General features: G+C 40.6%; 1 protein-coding gene across 1 annotated transcript; it reads right to left on the bottom strand.

The window, feature by feature from the left end:
- Nucleotides 1-7,086: 7,086 nt before the first annotated feature.
- Nucleotides 7,087-8,031, bottom strand: LOC129553893 (olfactory receptor 51I2-like). Its single transcript, XM_055422585.2, has one exon. It carries the CDS (start codon nt 8,029-8,031, stop codon nt 7,087-7,089), a length of 945 nt encoding a protein of 314 aa, XP_055278560.2.
- Nucleotides 8,032-15,608: the final 7,577 nt, after the last annotated feature.

The following is a 15,608-nucleotide window of genomic DNA, read 5'->3' as shown; positions in this document are numbered from 1 at the left end:
AACAAATCTTGTCTGGGAACCTGTTTCTCATGATTGTACCCCTGATTACACAGCAACAGTATATCTCACTCAGAAATGTTGCTGGAACAGTTCTCCCTGGCTCATCTTGTGCCAAAGTGATTTCAGGATGTATGCCTTGGGAATAGGTCTGGTGGAACTCTTACAACCTTGAAGTATTCTTTTTAGCCATTCTCATAAGCTAGTTGAAAAGTATAGACCTTAAATTACTGAGAGGGGTACTCTTCTGCCCCCTTCTGATGTCTATATCGGAGGCTTTCTTGGTCCTGTCACTCTCAATAAAATTTTGCACACAAAACTTTCAGTGGCTGAGACCTGTCTTTGGTCTTGGAGTTAAATCTTCTCCTTCAGAGACCATGGATCCAGTGGCACTCTTCACCGTTCACCATAAGCTATCACAGACTTCAGTTTTAATTTGGAAATATTTAGTGACAAAATACTCAATGCTTAACTCAGTATTCCTTTGAAAAATGCCATTGTCCAATTTTATTTTTGTAAATATACTCCATAGTGAAGTAAGTGAAGTCGCTCAGTCGTGTCCGACTCTTTGCAATCCCATGGAATGTAGCCTACCAGACTCCTCCATCCGTGGGATTCTCCAGGCAAGAGTACTAGAGTGGGTTGCCATTTCCTTCTCCAGGGATCTTCCCAACCCAGGGATCGAACCCGGATCTCCTGCACTGGAGGCAGACACTTTAACCTCTAAGCCACCAGGGAATATACAAAAATATACTCCATAGTAGATATCAAATTCCATATAAAACCAAAAGAGATCTTCACTGACTTTTATTTACATATGAATATATGAATATTAGAGAAGAATTGAGGGATTTACAATAGACAATCTTTCCTTTTAAAATAAAGGCTGTTTACATTCAAGTTTCACTTGTTTCCCTTTAAAGAACTGTAATTTCTTCACATAAGTCTAACTTGGGGTTAAGCACTACATATTTGCAGTTTATTTTCAGAACGGATATTGCTGTGGGGAAGCTACACTGTCACCAGTACACTATGAATGATTATTTGAGTTTCTTTGATTCTTGTGCAACCATGTGCATCCTTGAAAAATAAAATTTCGACTCTTCTAATAATTAAACCTTTTTACTAGATGCATGACTTATATTCTCAATTTATTTTTTTTTCCAATTTTATTTATTTATTTTTTTCAAGTTGAACAGGCTAAATTTCTTTAAACAAACTTACTTATACTCCAGAGTCCTTTAAAATCTTAATAGCATTTATACATTGAAGGTATTTGATTTTCTTGTAACTAGCACTTCAAATGCAACAAGCATTTGAAGCAACAAGCATTTGACCCAACAAGTAAAACTTTCTACAGTTCATAACTTTTATAGACAAAATAAATTAAATGTACAGTGAATAAGTTCTCTGAAATATTTCAATATTTCTGCAGGTTTAGTAACATCATAAAATACATTTCAACTAAAATTCACAAATCTAAAAACCTGTTAGGCATTTTTAGGCGTTTTAAGTTGGAAATGAAGACCAATGTTATATCGTAATATGCCAATTACAAATAGTACTTCAAATAGCGAATACTACAGTTTGTCCCAAACGTTAAACACTATTCATGAACTCAACACTGAACTATTGATGGCTATGAGAATTGTTTCCTAGCCTTTTTGAAAATTTCAACCCATTTACGTTTAAGGTAATTATTGATAAGTACGATCCCGTAGCCATTTTCTTTATTGCTTTGGGTTCAAGTTTATACACTCTTTCTGTGTTTCCTGTCTATAGAATATCCTTTAGCATTTGTTGGAGAGCTGGTTTGGTGATGCTGAATTCCCTCAGCTTTTGCTTGTCTGTAAAGCTTTTGATTTCTCCTTCATATTTGAATGAGATCCTTGCTAGGTATAGTAATCTGGGCTGTAGGGTATTTTCTTTCATCACTTTAAGTATGTCTTGCCACTCCCTTCTGGCCTGAAGAGTTTCTGTTGAAAGATCAGCTGTTATCCTTATGGGAATCCCCTTATGTGTTATTTGCTGCTTTTCCCTTGCTGCTTTTAATATTTGTTCTTTGTGTTTGATCTTTGTTAATTTGATTAATATGTGTCTTGGAGTATTTCGCCTTGGGTTTATCCTGTTGGGGACTCTCTGGGTTTCTTGGACTTGGGTGATTATTTCTTTCCCCATTTTAGGGAAGTTTTCAACTATTATCTCCTCAAGTATTCTCTCATGGTCTTTCTTTTTGTCTTCTTCTTCTGGGACTCCTATGATTCGAATGTTGGAGCATTTAACATTGTCCCAAAGGTCTCTAATATTGTCCTCATTTCTTTTAATTCGTTTTTCTTTTTTCCTCTCTGTTTCATTTATTTCTACAATTCTATCTTCTAGTTCCCTTATCCTGTCTTCTGCCTCTGTTATTCTACTGTTTGTTCCCTCCAGAGTGTTTCTGATCTCATCTATTGCATTATTCATTGTATATTGACTCTTTTTTATTTCTTCTAAGTCCTTATTAAATCTTTCTTCCATCTTCTCAATCCTTTTCTCCAGGTTATTTATCTGTAACTCCATTTTGCTTTCAAGATTTTGAATCATTTTCACCATCAAAATTTGAAATTCTTTATCAGGTAAATTCCCTATATCTTCTTCTTTTGTTTGTGTTGGTGGGCAATTATCTTGTTCCTTTACTTGCTGGGTATTTCTCTGCCTCTTCATCTTGCTTATATTGCTTTGCTTGGGGTGGCCTTTCCCTCTTCTTGCAGTTTGTGGAGTTCTCTTTATTACGTAGTTTCTTCGCTGTGTGTGGGGTTGGACGGGTGACTTGTCCGGGTTCCCTGGTTAGGGAAGCATGTGTCGGTGTTCTGGTGGGTGGAGCTGGATTTCTTCTCTCTCCTTTAGAAGACAATGGGCTGCTTTTCTGGGAGCCTGATGTCCTCTGCCAGTATTCAGAAGATGTTTTGTGGACTTTACTCCGCGTTCAAATGTTCTTTTGATGAATTTGTGGGGGAGAAAGTGGTCTTGCCATCTTATCCCTCCGCCATCTTGTTCCTTCCTCCCCAGAACACTGGATTCTTATATTCCACTTGGTCATGGAGTATCTCTTCCCAGCTGCTCCAGAAAGGCACAGCCGCTGTACCTTACCTTGGACGAGGGGTATCTCCTCAAGGCCGCGCCTCCTGCTTTGAATGTAGATCAGCTCCTCTCGGCCCTCCGGTGCCCAAGCAGCCACCGCCTCCTGAACGTGGTACAGCTCCTCTCGGCCACCGCCCTAACCCTGGGCGCTGGGTAGCTCATCTCAGCCACGATTCTGCACGTGGTCGGTTGCGCCGGAGCCGGGTGTCTCCCGCGTCTGCGCCACCGGAGCCGGGCGTCTCCCATATTCTCAGTTTAAAAGATACATTTATCTTCACAGATTTCTTCTATGCCTAGTATGAGGCCTGGTACCTAATGGGTGCTCAGTAAACAGCCACTGAATCGTCATATGAGGCTCCTTTGTCATTTCATATCTTGCAGGTCTCCAGCCCAAACTAAGACTAAAGGTACTGGTTATGTTTAACCATAGAAGGCAATACACATTATGGACAAGAACAGAAAACATTTTTCAAAGCAGCATCACTGATTCAAAATCATACGAACTAGGACTCAGGTGTCAGATTACCTGCATTCACCTCCTGTTGCTCCACCGGCTAGCTTTGTGATCCTAAATTATTAATCTATTCTATGCTCCTCAGTGTCTGCACCTTTAAAACCGGAATAATAATTTTATCTGTATCCTAGTCTTGTTGATAGGGCCTAATGATTGCTTTAATAATAAAATATATACTAAAACAACAATGAACCTTGACTGTCATGTAATAAGTTATGAAGAAATGTTATCTTAGTGTTACTTTCAGTCAGTTCAGTTCAGTCGCTCAGTCGTGTCCGACTCTTTGTGACCCCATGAATCACAGCACGCCAGACCTCCCTGTCCATCACCAACTCCCGGAGTTCACTCAAACTCATGTCCATCGAGTCAGTGATGCCATCCAGCCATCTCATTCTCTGTTGTCCCCTTCTCCTCCCTCCCCCAATCCTTCCCAGCATCAGAGTCTTTTCCAGTGAGTCAGCTAGTTAAATGAGTATTGGTGATTTTCAGTGACTGGTGTAATTATTCCAGTTAATAAAGAGATCCTGTGCAGTTAGTCCTGACAATTAGGCCTGCAAAAAATAATATTATATCATTTTGTTTTAGACTACTTATGCTATATTAGTCTTTAACTGCAGACTGAACATTCTGGATAGCACAGACTTCAGAATTTGCATAAAGAGACCAAAAGTGTGATGTGTTTCCAATACGAACCAGGGGAGTTAAGTCTCTTGGGGCCTGGAATCAGGCTCCCGTGGATACTATCATGGGCCTGCGACAGCCCATAGTCACATGTAGAAGGGAATAACTCACCCAAGAAAAGTACTCCTTATCCCTTGAGAGGGGCAGAGAGGAGCATTTGGAAAGCACCTTGGTAGACCAGAGGCAAAACACTCAGGTTTCTCTCTTATGAGGCTCTCTTTCTCCAACTCTCATTATTGTTATTTGCCTCCGTCTCTCCCCTCTCTCTTAAGCACTCTCATTTTACTGAAACATAATGTGTACATTTTATAGAAAAGTAGAAAACACGGATAAATTATAAATCTTCTCAACTCTCATATCCAGAAACAACTACTAATGCATTTTTGTTATGTGAAATTCCCTTAGTCATGTCCAACTCTTTGTAACCCCATGGACTGTACTGTGCCAGGCTCCTCTGTCCATGAAATTCTTCAGGCCAGAATACTGGACTGGGTAGCTGTTCCCTTCTCCAAGAGATCTTCCCAACCCAGGGATAAAAACCAGGTCTCCTGCATTGCAGGCAGATTCTATACCATCTAAGTCACCAGGAAAGCCCAAGAATACTGGGATGGGCAGCCTATGCCTTCTCCATGGGATCTTACTGGCCCAGGAATCTAACCAGGAGCTACCAGGGAAGCCCAAATTTTCATTACCTCTTCCAAATACTTTTTGTATGCAAATGTATGGATGTTGAACAATAATATTATATATTATGGCTTTACCCAGAGTATACTTCATTGTATCTTATAAATAGGGGTTTCTCAGATGGCTCAGTAGTAAAGAATCTGCTTGCTAATGCAGAGGACATGGGAGATTCAGGCTCAATCACTAGGTCCAGAAGATTCCCTGGAGGAGGAAATGGGGACCCACTCCAGTATTCTTGCCTGGGTAATCCCATGAACAGAGGAGCCTGGCAGGCTATGCAGTCCATGGGGTCACAAAGACTTGGACATGACTGAGCACGCACACCACAATCATGCTATAAATAGCTTTTATAAGAGCTTTTAATTGAAATACTATTTTACAGTGGCTTCTACATTCTGCTAAGCTATCTTATCCTAGAAATCTATTGTTGCAGCCATATATCTTTTGACTAGCATAAATTTTTTTTGTTGTTTTCTTCATATTTTAACATATGGGAGGTTTTCTCTATGCCTGTCCATTTTTTTTTTCTTTTTTTAAGTAATTTTGTGGGAGAGTGATCTCAATTGTACAAGGATTCTAAATTAATTTTTAAATCATGTTGTTGCATTCCATCATATTTCAGAATTAAGCCAAGTGAACTGGGGGAAAAAACAACATATTTAATGTTTTTTTAATCTTTCCACCAAGGTAGTGATTTTTGTGTCCATTCATTCAAGCTCACCTCTAAGTAAGTATCTGATAAGAGGTTTATCCCCCGAACATGTAAGGAGCTCCGACAGTAGCTAAAATCAAAGACAAAATCATATCTGATAATCTCATTTGACTATGTGCTAAGGAGTTAAATGGAAGTTTCTCTAACGAGGATATACAAATGGCTAACAGGTATATGAAAAACATGATATTTTTGTGTCATTAATCATCAGGAAAATATATATAGAAACCAAAATGAGCTGTTACCACACCTCTGTCAAGATGGCTATTAAGTAATAATAAAAATAACAGTAACAACAAAAGACAACAAATGTTGGGAAGGATGTCAGTCACTTGCACACAGTTTTTTGGAATGTTCAGTTCAGTTCAGTTCAGTTGCTCAGTCATGTGCGACTCTCCGCGACCCCATGAATCACAGCACGCCAGGCCTCCCTGTCCATCACCAACTCCCGGAGCTCACTCAAACTCATGTCCACAGAGTCGGTGATGCCATCCAGCCATCTCATTCTCTGTTGTCCCCGTCTCCTCCCGCCCCCAACCTTTCCCAGCATCAGAGTCTTTTCCAGTGAGTCAACTCTTCGCATGAGGTGGCCAAAGTATTGCAGTTTCAGCTTTAGCATCAATCCTTCCAATGAACACCCAGGATTGATCTCCCTTAGAATGGACTGGTTAGATCTCCTTGCAGTCCAAGGGACTCTCAAGAGTCTTCTCCAACACCACAGTTCAAAAGCATCAATTCTTCGGCGATCAGCTTTCTTCACAGTCCAACTCTCACATCCACACATGACCACGGGAAAAACCACAGCCTTGACTAGACGGACCTTTCTTGGCAAAGTTATGTCTCTGCTTTTTAATATACTATCAAGGTTGGTGCAATTGCAATGGAAATCAGTTTGGAAGTTCCTACAAAATTAAACTATTGTAGAAATTTTGCAAAATTAAGAAAGATTACAAAATTAAAAGTAGGACTACTTTTCATATAAACTTGGCGAAAAGAATTATTTGAACATTGTGACAGTGTTCCAAATGTAATAAGTAACTTTTTTTTTTACAACAATTCAATTTAAAATGGATAAAAGAAACACATGTAACAAAATGAGGGATTGATTTTAGGAGACACATTTGTGGATTTTAAAAAAATGAGCTTTTTTTTTTTTTTTTTTTGGCTAAACTGCAGCTCAGTGTAACTTGGCAAAACCTGTTGGCTTCGGTCTTAACTAGTGCCAGGCTCTCATCAAATATCTGGTGGAAGAAATCCTAAGAGTTAATTTCTGCCCAAAAGGAAGTTTAAAAATTTGTCAAGGCAGGTCTTGAAAACCCCAATTTGTGGAGTAATAGTAAATATCCAGTGACTTTTTTCCTTGCCTTGAGCCTGTGATTTAAAACTTGGTTCCCACAAGCATTCTGCCAAGCCTCCTTCTAATCTGTTTGGTTTTGATGGAATAGATGACAGGGTTGAGCATGGGAGGCACAAAGAGAAAAATGAGGGACATGACTGTGTGCACAAATTGGGGGGCGTGCTTACCAAAACGGGCAGTCATGGACACACCAATCTTGGGCACATAGAAGATGAGCACAGCACACAGATGTGACACACACGTGTTGAGTGTCTTTAACCGTTCCTCCCGAGATGCAATGGCAAGTACAGATCTCAGGATGAGCACATACGAGAAGAGAATGAGTGAAGAGTCCAGGACAAAGGTAGACATGACAATGAAGAGACCAAAAATACTGTTGATGGTGATGTCACCACAGGGAAGGTGGATGAGATCTGGATGAAGGCAGTAGGCATGGGACAGTACATTGGCCTTGCAGAAGGGCAATCTCTTTAGAAGGAAAGTCAGTGGGAAAACCATGCAAAAACTGCGGGTGATAACCCACAAGCCCATGCATACAACACGGGAATCTGTGAGAATGGTGGTGTAGCGCAGAGGGTTACAGATGGCCACATAACGGTCAAAACTCATAACCAGCAGGACCCCTGACTCCATCAAAGGGAAGAAGTGGATAAAGAACATTTGAGCCATGCAAGAATCAAAGCTAATCTTCCTTAAGTGGAAGCAAAATGTGCCTAGCATGGTGGGCAGTGTGGAGAAAGACACACCTAGATCATTAACTGAGAGCAGGGACAGGAAGTAGTACATCGGCTGATGCAAACTCCGCTCCCCCTTGACAATGAAAAGGATGAGGCCATTGCCCACAATGGAGACAATGTAGAGGGGACCGAGGAGCAAGAACATCCAGTGTTGGGAGTTCTCCAGCCCTGGGAGCCCTGTCAGGGTGAAAGTTGGCAACCCTGAGCTGTTGTAGAGGATACCTCCCATGCTGGGAGGACTTGTACTCTAGGACTTGTACTGTAGGACCACCACCTGCAGAGAAGACAGACGCACAGTTCATCCATGACCTATTTTAAGTCTCTCTTATGCCATCCAGACCCTCATTTTATAGCTTAATCAATTTTGTTTACCACATCACTCCTTGCCTCTCATGCTCCCCATGGTTTCTGGAAGTGTCTAAGTGTTTTCAGGAACTTATCCAGCTGGCTCTACAGGTCAGATTAAGTTGCTCTGTACATTTGCCTATCTCCACCATGTTCTTCCTCACATTCAAAGCTATGAACTTGTTATGAATCTGCAGGCATTATTTATTCAAGACCTAAGACATCATTCTCCTGATGACTATGTCCTGGACTGTCTGAGCATTCCAATTACTCTTCAAACGGTGAACCTTTCCTCTGTGCACTCACTCACTCTACTGAGTCTACTCATGAGCATCATCTGCTCATTGTCATGACTCTCCAGCTTTCTTACTTCTACACAATCCCCCAGTTCTTTTCTGCATTTCTCCAGACATGGACAGGAAGATATATGTCCACAGAGACAATCTTCCAGCCATACATCAAAATGCACTAGGACCCCCTTCTGTCCACTCATCTAGTCATTCTTCAGTCTACATGTGGATTCATTTTGATTGTGAATACCATACTAAAGTATTTTCTTAATAGTTTCCTTCAGATCTAAATAGAACCTGGAAGCCACATGTCTAATAATCAGTTCTCTTATCCCTGCTATACAGATAATTGACACTTATCTTTGTTTTTCATCTCTTTGAATAATGTTATTATTATAACTAAGCTTGAGACACAAAATCATTCAAAGATCACACTGCCACGTTCTTTCTTTTTTCTGTTGTTATTGTTGTTCAGTCGCTAAGTCGTGTCCCATTCTTTTAGACCCAATGGAATTCAGCAAGCCAGACTCCCCTGTTCTTCGCCATCTTTGGAGTTTACTGAAATTCATGTCTATTGAGTTGGCGATGCCATCCAAACACCTCAACCTCTGTCACCCTTTTCTCCTTTTGCCTTCAGTCTTTCCCAGCATCAGGTTTTTTGCAAAGAGTTGGCTCTTCACAATAAGTGGCCGAAGTATTGGAGATTCAGCTTCTGCATCAGTCTGGCCAATGAATATTCAGGACTGGTTTCCCTTAGGATGGACGGGTTTCATTTCCTTGTTGTCCAAGGGACTCTCAAGAATCTTCTCCACAATCTGAAAGCATCAGTTCTTCAGCACTCACTCTTCTTGATGGTCCAACTCACACCCATACGTGACTACTGGGAAGATCTTACCTGTGACAGGCTTTTGTTGGCAAACTGATGTCTCTGCTTTTTAAGATCTTGTCTAGGTTTGTCATAGCTTTCCTTCCGAGGAGCAAACATCTTTTAATTTCATGGCTGCAGTCACCATCCATAGTGATTTTGGAGCCCAGGAAAACAAAATCTGTCACTGTTTTCACTTTTCCCCATCTATTTGCCATGAAGTGATGGGATCAGATGCCATGATCTCTGTTTCTTAATGTTTTGTTTTAAACCAACTTTTCATTGTCCTCTTTCACCCTTATCAAGAGGTTCTTTAGTTCCTACAGCTACTGTATTAAATGGGACAAGATAATGAAAACAATGACCCAACTGCCTCTGCCAGCACTTTTGCCCATTTGTTTCTAAGTGTAGTCTCACACTTCAGATCCAAGAAATCACATTTTTATACCATAACAATCTTATTCTGGTGAATCCCATGGCTCTATTTCATTCTCTATTCTGGTTAGGATAGCATGTCCAGAGAGCAGATCTGAAAATGGCACTTTTTTTATTAGAAACCTTGAATGCCCCCTCATTCCCAAACAGTTCAATCCAAACTCACAAGCCCTGAAATAAATTTCATCTGTGATCAGTACTAAATCAATGTTTGTGTTCTCGGTTCTCAGCATTTTCCTTACTAGTACCTCAGACACCCAGATTGGTCTATTCGCTGCTATTCAAACATTAATTACAGCTCCTCAACTCCCAGAGTTTCCCATAATGTGTCAACATACCCATTCAATCCCTCTTCCAGGTCCCGGGATCATTGATGCCCTCCTCCGTCATGAAATCTGACCGGTCACTGCAGTGGAGGTAACTGCTCTCCTCTCCTCACCACTCTCATAAGCGCTAGATTTGCATCTCCTTTTGTGCCTGTTTCTCTGCCTGTTCGGCATTAGAGCTTCCTATTGCTGAGTTATGATAGTTCCTGTTGCACTATAAATTTGTCTCCCCTTCTGACTCACCAGTTCCAAGAGACCAACAGTGACACTTTTACATTGTTTCAGTCCCTGCTGTGCTCATTTCAAGCTCCAACACAGGAGATACACTCAGTAAGTCACTGATCCCACAGGATTTTGTTTGATTTTGTTTGTAAATCGGAGTGAGTAAGCAACTTTGCTAATGGGGTAGTGAGGATCCAAAAGTAATCTACTGTGAAAAGCCTTAGGACCAAATACTTTGCAACTCTGAGTTCTAAACCAGTTCTCAATCCACTCACCCTGCCTTTATTTTGCTTTTGTTCCTCCACCAGCATTCAGTCAGTCAGTCAGTCAGTCAGTTCAGTCACTCAGTCGTGTCCGACTCTCCGCGACCCCATGAACCACAGCACGCCAGGCCTCCCTGTCCATCACCAACTCCCGGAGCTCACTCAAACTCATGTCCACAGAGTCGGTGATGCCATCCAGCCATCTCATTCTCTGTTGTCCCCTTCTCCTCCCGCCCCCAACCTTTCCCAGCATCAGAGTCTTTTCCAGTGAGTCAACTCGTCACATGAGGTGGCCAAAGTAATGCAGCTTCAGCTTTAGCGTCAGTCCCTCCAATGAACATCCAGGATTGATCTCCTCTAGAATGGACTGGTTGGATCTCCTTGCAGTATAAGGGACTCTCAAGAGTCTTCTCCAACACCACAGTTCAAAAGCATCGATTCTTCGGCCATCAGCTTTCTTCACAGTCCATTAGGACTCCTCTATCCTTTCTTCTTAGGATCCATTTTTTTTCCCTCCATTTCACATGCATAAAATCTTTTTGTTTTTCCTATCTGCAAACTCTTCCTATACAATTCTGTTTTCCCCTGTATGCAGTATGCAGACACCTTTGATTTGGAGTGTTTTTTTTTTTTTTAAGCACTTCTTACAGTCTTGCCAAGTGTCTTCCAAAGCCATCAGTGTTTTTTTATAACCCTCCACCCATACTCATTTATTCTGAGAAAAGAGTGGGGGAGTGAGGAGGTGCTTATTCTTAACAGACATCTACATCCAAACCACAGGCAAATAAGGGAGAATCCCTGCAGAGAAAGGAAAAGATGAAGTGGAAACCATGGCAAGATTTCAGAGAACAAATTTAATAAATGGAAAATACAGAACCATAAAGTGATTCTTTAAAAAGGAAATATGCAGCAAAAAAATTAAAAACCCTGACTCCTCTAGGGACAGCCTTTCTGTCTTCATATTGTCATATTATAACATTGAGAATTTCTAAGCTAGTCAGAGTGCCTCAGAGCCTGAGTCTGGAGTGTCTGACACTTCACTTTACCTACCTGAAAGATCCCTGTTCAGGGAGGGTACAGAGAAGGAAGGGCAGTTGTGAGGGCCCTGCCCATACCCTCTGCCTTCTCTGCCAACTCCCTGGCCTGAGCAGTATAAGGCTGCATCCAGGAAGTCCCTTGAGCATTTATCAGCTCAGCAGCCCAGGACTGCTGGGAATATGGAGCATCTGCAGTGCTCCTCCCTCTCTGACCTGGTAGTTCCTTGCTCAAAGGATATTTAGGAACAGAATGATCAGAACTGGGAGTGACATGCAAGAAAATTTTATCTAGTCCCTCGTTTTATAGAAGAGGTTTTTAAAACTCAAATAGAAAAAGAGTTATTGCAATTTTATACAGCTTGTTAATTGCAGAATATTTAAACCTATATCTTTTAAGTTAGCTTCTGGCATTTCCACACAGTAACCTAGACAATACCCACAAGAAATACTGTGTCCTCTCTGTGTCCTAGGTAGATATTATTATTATCTATATTTTGCAGGTAAGAAAACTGAGGCACAGTTAATTAAGTAAATTTTTCAAAGTCACAAAATATATAAGTGGCAGGACAGCGTTTGAACACAGGTGCTCTGAACCACTATGTTGTATGGCCATACTGTGAGTTCAGACGGTACGTGCCTCTGTTTCCTACTCCATGGATTCCTTCTTAGCTTAACATGGGACTGGCACACCAGGGGTGCTCAGGAAGCAGCCAGTGAATGAGCAGACTGACTTCTCTGTCACTTGGTATCTCCCAGATCTCCAGTCAGACTAAGAGCATCGATGTTACGTATGTTTAGCCAGAGAAGGCAATACACATAAAGGACAAGAACTGCAACATTTCTCAAAGCAGCACCACTGACTGAAATCACACCCACTTGGATTTGGGAATCAAAATGCCTGAGTTCACCTCCTGTCCTTCACTGACTAGCTATGTGATCCTGGTCGATTAATCTATACTGTGCATGTCAGCGTCTTCACCTCGAAAGCAGGAAGAATAATTTAACACCTTCATAGGCTTGAGGATAAGACAAAATGTGTGCTAATAATAAAATATGTAATAAAACAACCTTTGAACTTTGACTGTCACATAATAAGCTATCAAGAAATGTTATCCTTAGTATACATTGCAGCTGGGAAAAGGGGTGGTCTCTGCTGTGCTTGGGCTACTTTAAATGACTGGTGGAGTTAGTTCAGTTGAATAAAGAGACCCTGTGCCATTAGGCCTCACAATTAGTCCTGCAACAGATAGATATACTGTCATTTTGTTTTAAAGTAATTATCCTATATTATTCTTTTACTGCAGAGTAGGTTTCTGGTGAATTTGGATAAATGGAGCCAAAGGCTGAGGCCCAGAATCAGGCCCCATAAATGAAGACGTGGGCCTATCACAGCCCATAGTCACATCTGAAAGGGAATAGCTCTCCCAGGACAGAACCATTTATCACTTGAGAGGACCATGTGGAAAGCACCTTAGTAGGATGTCAGCAGGGGCACCAACACTCAGGCTTCTCCCTTTTGAGGCTCACCTTCTATAGTCTCAGTTTATTTTTATTTGTGTCCTTCCCTTTCTCTCTCTTCTCCTCACCCCATCACTTGCTCTGATTTTACTAAAACATGAGTACATTCTATGACAAAGTAGAAAACACATATAAATAAATCATAAATCTTCTCAATGCTCACTAACCAGAAACAACGATTAATGTCTTCCAAATACTTTTTCTATGGAAATATATGAATGTTTAACAATAATATTATACTTTAGAATTTTTGCCAGCAAAAATTCTTGACAGTATGGTATAAAATCTTTTATGAAATATTTTATTTAAAATATCACAACATCCACCTCATTAGAACTGAATCAAATGTATTCTTTTTAATGGCTGAATAATACTCCATTGTGTATATGTACCAAAGCTTTCTTATCCATTCGTCTGCAGATGGACATCTAGGTTGCTTCCATGTCCTGGCTATTATAAACAGTGCTGCAATGAACATTGGAGTACACGTGTCTCTTTCAATTCTGGTTTCCTTGGTGTGTATGCCCAGGAGTGCGATTGCTGGATCATATGGAAGTTCTATTTCCAATTTTTTGAGGAATCTCCACACTGTTCTCCATAGTGGCTGTACTAGTTTGCATTCCCACCAACAGTGTAAGAGGGTTCCCTTCTCTCCACACCCTCTCCAGCATTTATTGCATGTAGACTTTTGGATAGCAGCCATTCTGACAGGTGTGAAATGGTATCTCATTGTGGTTTTGATTTGCATCTCTCTGATTATGAGGGATGTTGAGCATTTTTTCATGTGTTTGTTAGCCATCTTTATGTCTTCTTTGGAGAAATGTCTGTTTAGTTCTTTGGCCCATTTTTTGATTGGGTCATTTATTTTTCTGGAATTGAGCTGCAGGAGCTGCTTGTATAATTTGGAGATTAATCCTTTATCAGTTGCTTCATTTGCTATTATTTTCTCCCATTCTGAAGGCTGTCTTTTCACCTTACTTATAGTTTCCTTTGCTGTGCAGAAGCTTTTGATTTTAATTAGGTCCCATTTGTTTATTTTTGCTTTTATTTCCAATATTCTGGGAGGTGGGTCATGGAGGATGCTGCTGTGATTTATGTCGGAGAGTGTTTTGCCTATGTTCTCCTCTAGGAGTTTTATAGTTTCTGGTCTTACATTTAGCTCTCTAATCCATTTTGAGTTTATTTTGGTGTATGGTGTTAGGAAGTGTTCTAGTTTCATTCTTTTACAAGTGGCTGACCAGTTTTCCCAGCACCACTTGTTAAAGAGACTGTCTTTTCTCCATTTTATATTCTTGCCTCCTTTGTCAAAGATGAGGTGTCCATAGATGCGTGGATTTATCTCTGGGCTTTCTATTTTGTTCCATTGATCTATATTTCTGTCTTTATGCCAGTACCATACTGTCTTGATGACTGTGGCTTTGTAGTAGAGCCTGAAGTCCGGCAGGTTAATTCCCCCAGTTCCATTTTTCTTCCTCAAGATTGCTTTGGCTATTCGAGGTTTTTTGTATTTCCATACAAATTGTGAGCTTATTTGTTCTAGTTCTGTGAAAAATATCTTTGGTAGCTTGATAGGGATTGCATTGAATGTATAAATTACTTTGGGTAGTATACTCATTTTTACAATATTTATTCTTCCAATCCATGAACATGGTATATTTCTCCATCTATTAGTGTCCTCTTTGATTGCTAATGAGGTGGATGAAACTGGAGCCTATTATACAGAGTGAAGTAAGCCAGAAAGAAAAACACCAATACAATATACTAACGCATATATATGGAATTTAGAAAGATGCAAATGATAACCCTGTATACAAGACGGCAAAAGAGACACAGATGTATAGAACAGTCTTTGGGACTCTATGGGAGAGGGTGAGGGTGGGATGATTTGGGAGAATGGCATTGAAACACGTATGTTGTCATATGTGAAACGAATCACTAGTTCAGGGTCAATGCATGTTATAGGATGCTCGGGGCTGGCATGCGGGGATGACCCAGAGGGAGGATAAAGGCAAGAGGGAGGTGGGAGGGGGGTTCAGGAGGGGGAACTTATGTAAACCCGGGGCAAATTCATATCAATGTATGGCAAAACCAACCAATATAATATTGTAAAATAATTTGCCTCCAATAAAAAATAAATTAATTAAAAGAAAAATAAATAAATAAATAAAATATCACAACACAGGTTTTTACACATTATTCTAAGCTACCCTATCCTGGAAACTATTGTTGCAGCCAGATCTCCCCTTTTGATTATTAATTTTGTTTTTCTTCATGTTTTAACATTTGGGATGTGAAAATGAAAGTCGCTCCAGTCATGTCCGATCTTTGCAACCCCGTGGACTATACGTCCATGGAATTCTCCAGGACAGAATACTGGAGTGGGTAGGTTTTCCCTTTTCCAGGGATTCCGCCCAATGCAGGGATCAAACCCAAGTCTCGTACATTGCAGAATTTTTACCAGCTGTGCCACAAGGAAATCCCATTTGGGAAATCTACTTTATTTCT

This window comes from Moschus berezovskii, chromosome 14 (assembly GCF_049115385.1).
Source record: "Moschus berezovskii isolate FMDL1 chromosome 14, NW_MosBer_1.0, whole genome shotgun sequence".
Taxonomy (NCBI): Eukaryota; Metazoa; Chordata; class Mammalia; order Artiodactyla; family Moschidae; genus Moschus; species Moschus berezovskii.
The sequence above is the reverse complement of the archived record's forward strand: the minus strand, read 5'-3'. Positions and strand labels throughout refer to the sequence as shown.

Bases quoted from the DNA above. Each gene is read 5' to 3' on its own strand.
- LOC129553893 (XM_055422585.2), bottom strand. From the start codon at position 8,031: ATGGGAGGTATCCTCTACAACAGCTCAGGGTTGCCAACTTTCACCCTG.